Source organism: Anabrus simplex, chromosome 8 (assembly GCF_040414725.1).
Source record: "Anabrus simplex isolate iqAnaSimp1 chromosome 8, ASM4041472v1, whole genome shotgun sequence".
NCBI lineage: Eukaryota > Metazoa > Arthropoda > Insecta > Orthoptera > Tettigoniidae > Anabrus > Anabrus simplex.
Genome location: NC_090272.1, coordinates 97479994 through 97492990, shown reverse-complemented (window position 1 = coordinate 97492990; position 12997 = coordinate 97479994). Strand labels below are relative to the sequence as shown.

The 12997-nt window shown below is 40.8% G+C and overlaps 1 protein-coding gene across 1 annotated transcript in view; it reads right to left on the bottom strand.

Annotated features, from left to right (window-relative positions):
• The window catches only part of LOC136879165 (RYamide receptor), a 258716-nt gene that overhangs the window by 15864 nt on the left and 229855 nt on the right, over window positions 1–12997 (bottom strand). The window contains exon 6 of the mRNA XM_067152925.2: window positions 8773–8994. Within this exon, the coding sequence (XP_067009026.2) occupies window positions 8773–8994 (222 nt within the window). The remainder of the gene's footprint in view (window positions 1–8772; window positions 8995–12997) is intronic.

Genomic DNA, 12997 nt, shown 5'->3' with positions numbered 1-12997 from the left:
CAGCCCGCCTCCAGCGGTGTCACGATAGGCGCTTATGAAAGGACGTGTCGTCTCAAGTGATGAGAGACGCTTCTGTCTTGGTGCCAATAATGGTCGTACGCGTGTGTGGAATCGTGCGGGTGATCGCCAACGTCTGGGGTGTATACGATAGAGGCACACAAGACCAAAACCCGGCATCATGATGTGGGAAGCCATATCCTACACTGGACGTTCTCCTCTGATGATCGTCGAGGGAACATTGAACAGTGCATGGTACATCCGAAACCATCATTCAACCCGTCGTGCTACCGTTCATGCACCAACAAAGCGATGTGCTTTTCCAACAGGACAGTGTATCTCCACATGTATCCCGTGCCTCTCAACGTGCTCTCCAAGGTGTACGTCAACTACCGTGGCCAGGGCAATCCCAAGATCTGCCCCGCCCCCCATTGAGCATGTTTGGCACTGAAATAAACGTCATCTGATATGGTCTGCACTAGCGGCAGGTGGATATTGCATGGCAGGCCATTCCGCAAGACTACATTCGTCGCCTCTACGATCGTCTCCATGGAAGAATTGCAGCCTGCGTTGCTATAAAAGGAGGGTATACACAGTACTAGTGCTGATATAGCGCACGCCCTTTCGAGTGTGTTCAGGTACGTACGGCTCCGTCGGTGTGGTGTGCCAATAACATTTCCTTCTGCTGTGTTGACGAATTCATGGTGTTCTTTTTTCATTTTCCTGGAGTGTAGAATCATAGATATGTGTTGGGGCTTGTAAGACATGAGAGTGATGACAAATTCTTTGATTGTTCCCCTCTTAGTAGTCTCTTACGGCATCCAGGGGGTACAGATATTGAAAGCATCATTTCACTCCACCCACAAGAGAGATAAAAAGAGTTCCTGAATATTTAATTTTCACGACCGCATAGTAATCGAAATACACATTCACCTTATTAGGTCATGTTCCGTACATATAGTACGTGTTAAAGAAATGTTAATTACAGAAAAAAATGCCCAGCAGGACACCAGTGGGTTCCGAACCCACAATCTCCCGATTATTTTGTAGAGCAACCGACGTGAAGTCAAAAGTTTATTTCGAAAAAAGTTCCGCCAAATCAAAATAAATAAATACATAATTTTCTTTTCCCTTCGCAATGTTCAGCGTTTTAATTAATGTTTTGCTTTGTTTACAGCCTCTCCTTATAGACTTAATACGTCCAACATCAACATCTTCCAAAGACATGCCTTTCCGTCCACAGAAATGGCGTCGTTCTTCCATCGCTGCCTGGTTGCCTCGTTACGCTATCGGATTTTTGTCAACGCAAAACTATCGACTCTAAATTTCTTATGCTAATTTCACACAGACCCCCAGCCCAAAACATATCCATGGTAAAAATGCATATGATATATCGTGAACAAAAATTCAGAGAAGTACTGTATAACAATGATAAGCATAGTAAAGAGAATTAAATGGGATATTCTAAAGAATCTAACTTGAGAAATCCTAAGCAAACTAGAAGTGAGTTAACTGCCTTCATAGTCAGTGATTAACGTTTACATCTCAAGATGCCGGAATGGAATTATTACTAACTAAGAGATACAAATTTATGTTTACGTTTTTTTTAACAATTGGCTTTACGTCGCGCCGACACAGATAAGTATTATGGCGACGATGCGTTAGGAAAGGGCTAGGAGTTGGAAGTGACCGTGGCCTTAATTAAGGTACAGCCCCAGCAGTTGCCTGGTGTAAAAATGGAAAACCACGGAAAAACATCTTCAGGACTGTCGACGTCCCGAATTCAACCTCACAGCAGCGCGCCCCCAACCGCACGGCCAACTCGCTCGGTACTCACCAGAAGAGTAGAAGAGTACCAGTTTCTTCCGAGTTGTGAGTACCTATAACTTTCTTTGTCTCCCAGGCCTTCTCCCAGTTTTTGTTGAGGTCGACAATTGGTGTGAATATGGCCCAATTTTACGGCCAGCTGCCCTTCTTAACGCCAACGTTCAGTTCAAGATATATATCAATATTTCATGTCTGTGTTTTCATTAGTAGTGTGTGTGTGTGTGTGCGTGTGTGTGTGTGTGTGTGTGCGCGCGCGCGCGCGTGTGTGTGTGTGTGTGTGTGTGTGTGTGTGTGTGTGTGTGTGTGTGTGTGTGTGTGTGTGTGTGTGTGTGTGTGGAAGAAGAGAAGGAAATTATTGAGATGAACACACACGCCCAGTCTGCGACCTAGAGCAATTGTACGTACAATATTTTATATATATATTTATGACTTCAGAACAAACAGCTGGTTCCATTTAACGTAGTAATGAAGAATGGTATATTTGCTGTTTATAAAGGTAGACGGTGGTAGTAGATTTGATTGTGTTCGTCAATAAATGCTTGTTTTGAAGTGTAAAGTTTATTCAACCTAAAGGTGTTTTATAAAAAAATACTGCGAGCCAACCGAGACATTTAAATGGATGCTGCAGTAAGGAGGAAACAGGGATCTGAAGCACAACAGGTGAGATATGCTGTACAGATTCGTTAATCACCTTTCGAAATACACCGAGCGACTGGCCACGTGGTTGAGATCACGTAGCTGTCAGCTTGCTTTTGGGAGATAGTGGGTTTAAACCCCACTGTCACCAGCCCTGAAGAGGTTTTCCGTGGTTTCCAATTTTCCAATGTTCACATCAGGCAAGTGCTGGGGCTCCTAAAGCCACGGTCGCTTCCTTCCCACTCCTAGCATTTTATCCCAACGTCGCCATGAGACCTATTTGTTTCAGTTGGACGTAAATCAAATTGTAAAAAAAAAAATCGAAATACAACGATGAACATGTTTCCATATCCAGCAGAATTTATATCCCAGTGAATATTTTAGAGGGTTCCTTGATTCTTGATAGGTATATGAAATAAAATTTGCTTTTGAATAATCTTTTTCATTGCAAGTTATGAATCTCATTCCGTATTGACGGTTATCACTTTACAAAATAAAATATTAATAAAATCCTCCTATCAATACAAGTCAAGTCATCTGTTAGATGAAGCAATGTTTATACATGTTTCAGCCTAATCTCAAGGCCATCTTCAGTAGTAAAACAATGATTACATAATATACAAACAAATTAAAAATCGTAATGATGTGAAGTGACAGTGATCATGATTAGTGAGTTAAAAACACATTGAGGTACAAAGTCCTCTCGTCTAATAGATCTTGCTGACTGTTAAATAAAAACACTATGCTGAGGAGTGTAGTGAGACCGTCAATACTACGAATAAAACGTGTATAACATCTGTAATGAGAAGAAAGGAATATGTGAGTGGATGAAGAACAAGTTAAAAATGATGTACGAAAAGAAAACTCATATGACTTACTTGTAACTAAAAGTTGTCGTCTCGAATGGAGATGACCTTGTCGGTCTCAAGTCACATTGACAACTAAGCCTGTGTGTGGCTTACTGTGTATCTGTGTCGATGTGGTTGGGAGGGGTAATGGAGGGGGAGAGGTAGGGAGGGAGGGACGTTGTGATTCGCGGAAGGAGGGTGTTGATGGAAGGGCGGGTCTTGTTCTAGAATGTCGGTAGTGAAACTCTTTATTATTTTTATTAATGAACTGTTCGCAGATGAGCGGGACAAAGGTTTCCAATAAAATATTTTTCTTTTCGTTGATTTCATTTAAGTTATAGACGGGATTGTTATATTGGTCGATATCTATATCTATATATATATATATATATATATATATATATATATATATATATATATATATATATTCTCTAGTATATTAAGTAAGGGAACTTCCTGTTCGTAATGCAGGATCTTTAAATCTTGATCAATTGTTGTGTATTTATGATTTTTCTCTCTACCATGTTCGCTCATAGCTGAGTAGCGATTATACTTTAGGGCATTAAGATGTTTGGAGTATCTTACATTGAAACTGCGGCCTGTTTGTCCAATATACGTTGAAGGACATGATTGGCATTTTAACTTGTATATTCCGCGAATCACAACGTCCCTCCCTCCCTACCTCTCCCCCTCCATTACCCCTCCCAACCACATCGACACAGATACACAGTAAGCCACACACAGGCTTAGTTGTCAATGTGACTTGAGACCGACAAGGTCATCTCCATTCGAGACGACAACTTTTAGTTACAAGTAAGTCATATGAGTTTTCTTTTCGTACATCATTTTTAACTTGTTCTTCATCCACTCACATATTCCTTTCTTCTCATTACAGATGTTATACACGTTTTATTCGTAGTATTGACGGTCTCACTACACTCCTCAGCATAGTGTTTTTATTTAACAGTCAGCAAGATCTATTAGACGAGAGGACTTTGTACCTCAATGTGTTTTTAACTCACTAATCATGATCACTGTCACTTCACATCATTACGATTTTTAATTTGTTTGTATATTATGTAATCATTGTTTTACTACTGAAGATGGCCTTGAGATTAGGCTGAAACATGTATAGACTTTTCTTCATCTAACAGATGACTTGACTTGTATTGATAGGAGGATTTTATAAATATTTTATTTTGTAAAGTAATCTTTTTCAGCTTATTTAGGCTATAGTATTCACCAGGTACTTGATAAAGTACGTTAGTAAGAATGTTATTAAAGCTTGTTCCAAATTTGAGCAGAAAAGTCTTGTATCCCAGAGCCGTCATGAGGCAGAAGGTTGCTCCAGATATGGGCACTTTTATCATATAATTATTATAGCATGAGAGATGCTATATAATGAGGGTAGGCCTACTGATATTTCCAATTCCTGAGTTTTTTTAAATAGTGGATAAAGTTATGTGTCCACAAACTCACATTAACTGTAAATTTTCTAGCAATTATGTCTGACTAGTTTTGTAACTGCTCGTTTAGGCAAAACTGTTTGTTAGTAAATGTTTCTATTGCAGGTAGTATCTATTTATTTTATTACGTGGTGCGTTTTCAGTATTTTATTGTTCATATTTTTAACTATGTTAATGTAAAGACTAATGAATTAACCTATTTATTGCATTTTTAGTAGGCCTAACCTATATATCATGTTAAATTATCTACGAAGTACCGAACGAGTTGGCCGTGCGGTTAGGGCCGCGCAGCTGTTAGCTTGGATCGGGGAGATAGTGGGTTCGAACCACACTATTGGCAGCCCTGAAGATGGTTTTACGTGGTTTCTTATTTTCACACCAGGCAAATGCTGGGGCTGTACCTTAATTAAGGCCACAGCCGCTTCCTTCCCACTCCTAGACCTTTCCTTTCCCATCGCCGCCATAAGGCCTATCTGTGTCGGTGCGACGTAAAGCCAATCGTATCTACAAAATACATGCTTTTCATATTAATCTTGTAGTTTCTGGAGGGAATGAATCTAAAATGCGAAGGTTTCACGTCTAAATGAAGTTATTTAGATGACGCCCTAACCTTGAACTGTCAGCAGCTGATCCCCAATGACTTCTGTCATATTTGTTTTGATATTATCGTCTGAGATATTGTAGTCGGTCTTGGCTGGAAGAGTGCACGATGTAATGCATTTCCGTTTCAGAAAACTATAAATATGATGCCTGACTATGGATTGCCCCGGTTATAATTTTACTACATTATACTATTATCATCCCAGCAGATTCTATCTATCCGTCCATCTACCCATCTATCACCCTTTGTACATCAATAGTCACTTGGACTCTTAGAGCAATCGTGACGTCAACTGAGTAAATTCAGTAATGGGTTGGAGTTTATATGGGAATAACCTGCCTGGCCGATACGGTAAATGCGTGTTCGGTTCACCTGGAATGACGTGGGTTCGACTCTCCGCCAGGAAAACGAAAAATTTCAGAAACGCGATTTCCATTTCTGGAGGTGCGCATGGCCCTGGGGTTCTCTCAGAAAATTGAGTACCAGATTAAATCCTGGGAGCAAAGGCGGCCAGGTATAGAACTAACCACTCTACCTCACCTAGTGCCAAGGTTACGGATAGTAGAAACCTTTACCTTCCACCCCTCCAAAGGCCTTCATGACGTGTACGGAGATGACTGCTTTACTGCAACCCAGTTGAGGTCAATAGAAAGACAAAAAGCAAGATATCTTCAAAGGATCATGGGGGTCTCGAAGTTCGCTCCTTTGAGATTAGTTTAACCTCTAGCAAAGGAATCTGAGATTAAAATTCTTATTACCAAATATAAATTGCTTCAAGCAACTGCTGGAAGAATTAAAGAGGAGGAAGGAGGAAATTTGGGAATCGTTCTATTCGACGGTCGCAATGGTGCTGTGGGAGTGGGCGGAAACAGAGCACGAGATGCGACGTGTCACAATAGGGCTAGCGCTGCATAGCTTTCACCACGGGTTATATATGGACAAAACGTTTCCTGAGGATGAAGCAGTGGAAGCAACATAAGCTATTGAATTTCAAACCAGCACGAGCGTCATATCCTTAAAATACTCTACATAATATTAGTTACAGCAATATAGCTTTTTACAGCCTCTTACGTCTAATGATAACTACGTATGTGAATGTAAAATATTTACCTTAAAATTCTCACTCATGAAACAGTACACCAAGGGATTTACAAGGCTGTTCGCGTTTGCCAGTTTGTCACTTGACAGTTGAGTTTACTGAACAGAGCACAGAGTGAGTGGATCGGAGACCTTGACAATGTCATATGTTTTCAAAGCATTGATAGAGGGTTATCATAACCTAGCTTTATTTCAAATAAAAATTATTCATTGTACAGTTGGTGAAGTGAATTTGCGGTAATGTGCCGTGTGGTTGTGGAATATTGGAAGTAGAAGATGTATTGATGAAATGGCGTATGGCTTTTTAGTGCCGGGAGTGTCCGAGGACAAGTTCGGCTCGCCAGATGCAGGTCTTTCGATTTGACACCCGTAGGTGACCTGCGCGTCGTGATGAGGATGAAATGATGATGAAGACGACACATACACCCAGTCCCCGTGCTAGGGAAATTAACCATTTAAGGTTAAAATTCCCGACCCTGCCGGGAATCGAACCCGGGACCCCTGTGACCAAAGGCCAGCACGCTAACCATTTAGCTATGGAGCGGTGTATTGATGTTAATATGTGTGTCCGACATGTTTGATTTTGGAAACAAGTGCGAAGCTAGTGCGTTGAGCGCAGGTGCGATGCTATCCTCACCTAATTGGTCAAACAGTTGTACAGTAATGGAAATCTGAACTCTGATAGGTAGAGAACCTGTATTATAATGAAACTTGAATTATAATGAGCCGTCGAGCCGAAATATAAATCATCATCATCATCATCTGTTTACCCTCCAGGGTTGGCTTTTCCCTCGGACACAGCGAGGGATCCCACCTCTACCGCCTCAAGGGCAGTGTCCTGGAGCTTCAGACTCTTGGTCGGGGATACAACTGGGGAGAATGACCAGTACCTCGCCCAGGCGGCCTCACCTGCTATGCTTAACAGGGGCCTTGTGGAGGGATGGGAAGATTGGAAGGGATAGGCAAGGAAGAGGGAAGGAAGCGGCCGTGGCCTTATGTTAGGTACCATCCCGGCATTCGCCTGGAGGAGAAGTGGGAAACCACGGAAAACCACTTCCAGGATGGCTGAGGTGGGAATCGAACCCACCTCTACTCAGTTGACCTCCCGAGGCTGAGTGGACCCCGTTCCAGCCCTCATGCCACTTTTCAAATTTCGTGGCAGAGCCGGGAATCGAACCCGGGCCTCCGGGGGTGGCAGCTAATCACACTAACCACTACACCACAGAGGCGGACTCGAAATATAAATACAGTATCATATACTGGTACCAGAAAACTGAATCTTAATGAGGCTCTCTTCTTTAACATAAATAATAAACCTTCCAAAATGATGTAATAATAATAATAATAATAATAATAATAATAATAATAATGATAATAATAATAATAATAATAATAATAATAATAATAATAATAATAATGTTTGAGGCACGTAGTTGTCAGCTTACATTCGGGAGATAGTGGGTTCAAACCCCACTGCCGGAAGATCTGTGCATTCTGTACCTGAGAGCTAAACCAACCTAAGCCACATTTTAGTTATTTTACAGGTGGGAGATAAAACGTCAGTTGTGGAGCATTTTTGTTGCAGTATGACTTAGGCAATAAATGTGCATCATTGTTCTTGATATATTTTGTGTAGTTTTGATCACTGAATGCATTCATTAATATAATTTACACTTAAAATGGTTAATTACTATTTTATCTCCATAAAAATAAAATTACAGTAGACTTACGTTTATATGGCTCTAAGTTTCACAAAATGACTAAAATGTGAGATACGTCTTTCTCAAATACGAGCAGAGGGGGTTGTGTCACAATGTAGAGGTTACTTCAAGTGTGCAAAACTATCAATAACCGTTTAAGCTTTGTGTCAAGAACTGACGAAATACTGAACTGAGAATTTTTTTTTTTTTTTTTTTTTTTTTGCAAGTTGCTTTACGTCGCACCGACACAGACAGGTCTTATGGCGACGATGGGACAGGAAGGACCTAGGAGTGGGAAGGAAGCGGCCGTGGCCTTAATTAGGTACAGCCCCAGCATTTGCCTGGTGTGAAAATGGGAAACCACGGAAAACCATCTTCAGGGCTGCCGACAGTGGGGCTCGAACCCACTATCTCCCGAATACTGGATACTGGCCGCAATTAAGCGACTGCAGCTGTCGAGCTCGGTGAACTGAGAATTTCAAACCAGCTCGAGCGTCAGTCATTTCCTTAAAACACTCTACATAATTGTTACAGCAGTATAACGTCCTACATTCTATTATGTCTAATGATAACTACGTATGTGAATGTAAGATACTTACCCTAAAATTCTCACTCATGAAACAGTACACTAAGGGATTTACAAGGCTGTTCGCGTTTGCCAGCCAGTGACAAGCCACGAACGAGAGAGCGTACACCGTCCTTTCATGGTCATTTCTGTAAAATCCGAACCTTGGAACGAAGTAGTAGAGGAGTAGGAATGTTTGCAGTGGAAGCCAGCACACCGCGAACAGAACGACAATCGCAACTAGCATCTTGATGATCTGAAAATGAAAATACACAATGTAATTCTAACTGTACGAGTGGATTTCCTGGTAATTACTGAAAATGTAGACATTTTGACTTGACACCACTTAGGATGCCTGCCTCCCAATTTCGACATTCCATCTTCCTCTTCGAACTCCTAACACCAGATGTGTCACTGAGACCTTTTACGTGCCAAAATTCTACGACGCGCGGAGTGTCAAATGGACATGTTTTCCTCTCTCTCAAGACTCCGATTACCTCAGCAGCGTTTGAGCCCACGATACTGAGATCCGAAGGGAAACTATATAATTTTGAATATTTGAGAAAGACAACACACGTTGCAATACATTCGCCAGGAAGAAATCTTACAATAGATTTAAACTAAAAACTAACTACTTCTATAAAGAACGTAGACTATTATTTTTTTTTTTTGCTAGGGGCTTTACGTCGCACCGACACAGATAGGTCTTATGGCGACGATGGGATAGGAAAGGCCTAGGAGTTGGAAGGAAGCGGCCGTGGCCTTAATTAAGGTACAGCCCCAGCATTTGCCTGGTGTGAAAATGGGAAACCACGGAAAACCATTTTCAGGGCTGCCGATAGTGGGATTCGAACCTACTATCTCCCGGATGCAAGCTCACAGCCGCGCGCCTCTACGCGCACGGCCAACTCGCCCGGTAGGCTATTATTAATCCTATGATATTGATAAAGAGAAGAATACGTACGCATGCACAAAATCTTTAAATATGACTTATCTAGAGTCACAGAGCACGCTGATGGTATGAGCAATATTGCGTATATTCGTTCATCACCATGTTGTGGGCACTTCAGCTTTGAATGCATCGTTAGCACGTAATAATATTTACAGTTCCGTGCGTGCTTTCATATTGAATCGTGTCGGTTAGTGGCTATGTTGTACTATTACATGTGATGGAGTGATAATATATTGCCAGATGTTTTCAGTCAATAAGTGAGAACTTTTGCAGTAGTTAAACTGATGAACAATATTAAAGGTGAGTTATGTTAGGCCCTACTTGTGGAGTGGAAAATTATTCAAGGATGCTGAACCCTTGTTCAGCTTTCAATTCTACAGATCGCTATCACAAGGTATCTGATATGTCTTCACATAAGTGAGTGGAAATTGAACTGTTATGAAATTATTTTCAACAAGCAAATGTTCCCGTGCTTTGCTACGGTATTCTGCATTGTATACGGATTTATCTGTAAATTGCTGTAAAGGCAGTGAGCAAGATTATATTAAATTGCGTCTCTTAGCGCTATTCGAGAAACAAAACGGGGAGGATGCCATACGTTGTTTCTGATGTAAGGTAGGTATTGGGGAAGTTTTGTTGATAATAGCAGGCCACATTTCCTACTGCTTATCACAATCGAGTTCGGGAATTTCTACTATAACGTCAGGCTCACTTGGCAACCGCCATTCACAGTAGAGATGGAGAGTTTTCATTATAAAGAGAGGCCCCTTCTTCTAATGCCATTCACAATGGAGTTATTTGATTATAATCGAGAAATGCAGCGCTATCTAACGCATCAACAATCGAGACACGACAAAAAGGCATAGGACCAAAGTTGTAGATCTCTAAAATTGAATGTCGAGTGTGCTATCTATTTTTAATACGTCTTACCGTTTAGCCACCAATTACCCCAAAACGAAGGTTTACACCGTCATTAAAATTGCATCCATATTTCGAAATTTTCCGAGGCCGAAAGTTATACAATTGAACAGCTGAGAATTGTTCCTGAAAGAAAAAAGTGTCCAAGTTTCGGGATTAGCACTCTCATACATACGGAGTAATTAAGGGAGAAAGTAATACAGTTAAGAATGTTGAATTTAATAGAAAATAGGATTATAACTGAGGACAGCCGGATAGGACATGTATATAAATATCAAGTGGATGCATTGAAAAATATAATGTCCATCAATAAATTGTGATGGAATGAATTATGGATATAAGAAGGTGGTAACAGAGGAGATATTTAGGCGCAGCTATTCTTAGGTAAACGGGGTAAGAAGAGGACTTACGGTGTTATTACATAAGCCTGAAGAGGCAAGGCAAAGGCAAGAAATTAAAGCGGAAAACAGAAGTAGAATAGAAATACAGTAAAAATTATAGCACATGCCAGAAAGCAGGTTACGGTATGAAATAATGTGTTACACTCCGCTGTACTGTTCAAATATTAACAACGCCCCTTAGATTCGAGGACGATTGTAACCTCCAACGATATTCCGCCAATATCCCGGAGAATGGCCGATTGACGTCCGTCTTGCTTTCTACCCAAGGAAAAACCACGAGTTTACTGGAATGACACGTTAATTTCCTGCTGGCAAGCAGTTAGTGACGTTGCCACGGTAACCTGTAGGTTTGTTGTCGGTCATTTGGGCACTCAGTGCAGAGCATGAGATCCGCAGAAAATAATAATTTTCTCCGTCATTTGAAGAGTAAGCGAAATTAAGTACATAAGAAATATTGTTTATAATGAAAGGGCGTTTCGCATATAGTCCACGGTTTTTACGGTTAATCAATAGTATAAGAGAAAATGGAATAAAACTCTTATGGTTTCCCTATGAAATCTATTCAGAGATTTTTAAGTCATATGCACAAAAAAATCTTCCGCGGGATGAGTATACTGCAAATATGAATTTTGGTCGAGATCTATCCAGCCATTTCGCCGTGATGGTAAAACAAACGGACAGGCACGAAAAATAAAAACCACTGATACGGTCTTGAGTTGACCTGAAAGTGATAAATATCTGAAAAATTGGCAAAACAAACGAAGTTACAGACAGAGGACCCTTCTTTCATGGCTCCCTCTTATTCTTATTCTTCAAGCGATCGTTCCTTTACGATCTCTCTTGGTCAACTCTTGTTTTTTCCTCTTCATACCCTTCGTGGCCCTTGTCTTTCTTAGGCCAGTACCTTCATTTTTCGAAGTGTCGGACCCCTTCCATTTTTTTCTCTATGATTATTAGCATTATATAGAGAATTACTTCCTAGTTTTCATTTCTCTTAAAACCACCGCCACCAATCTTATCATAGCTGGTAGGTAAAACTGAGTAAGACATAAATGATCTGAAATTGTATTTTCTATAACTTTTGTTATGCAGTATTTTTCGATGGGACAAACAACATAGCTATTTAAAAATTGAATTCCAGGTGCCTTTGCCTAAACTACCATTTCATCCAGCGTGAATAAAATTACTTATATCCTAGACTGTAGTTCCTTATTCCCCGACTTAACATACCGATTCTCGTTAAATACTGTTCACCCATTTTCTCGTTGCTCGGCGTTGATATGGACTTAGCAACAAAAACCCGAATTCACGAATATCTCTGTTATCATAACCGGTACAGTAAAAATGTATAGCACATAAATGACCGTAAATTTAATTCAGTACAACTTTAGTTGTGTAGTATTTATCGATAGGACCACTTATAACATATATATTTAGGAATAACATTTTAAGCCCTTCACTAAACTACCATTTCGTTTAGCGTAAATAAAATGATTTATAGCCCAGATTGCAGTGGCTCATTCTGCGACTTTACACACCGATTTTCATTAAATTCTCTCAGGCCATTTTCTCGTGATGCCCGTGCATATATACATACAGACAGAAATGGCCTTAAGTTAGGTACCATTCCGGCATTTGCCTGGAGGAAAAGTGGAAAACCACGGAAAACCACTTCGAGGATGGCTGAGGTGGAAATGGAACCCACCTCTACTCAGTTGACCTCCCGAGGCTGAGTGGACCCCATTCCAGCCCTCGTACAACTTTTCAAATTTCGTGGCAGAGCCGCGAATCGAACCCGGGCCTCCGGAGGTGGCAGCTAATCACGCTAACCACTACACCACAGAGGTGGACTCCAATTACTTTATGGATAATAATTTCGACTGTCGAAGACAGGCTTATGTACTAGTATACGAGAGAGAATCAAAAAGTAAGTTTCACTAGCTCGCCGCGAGAGCACACTGTGTTTGGTGACCAAGACCAAAGCGCAG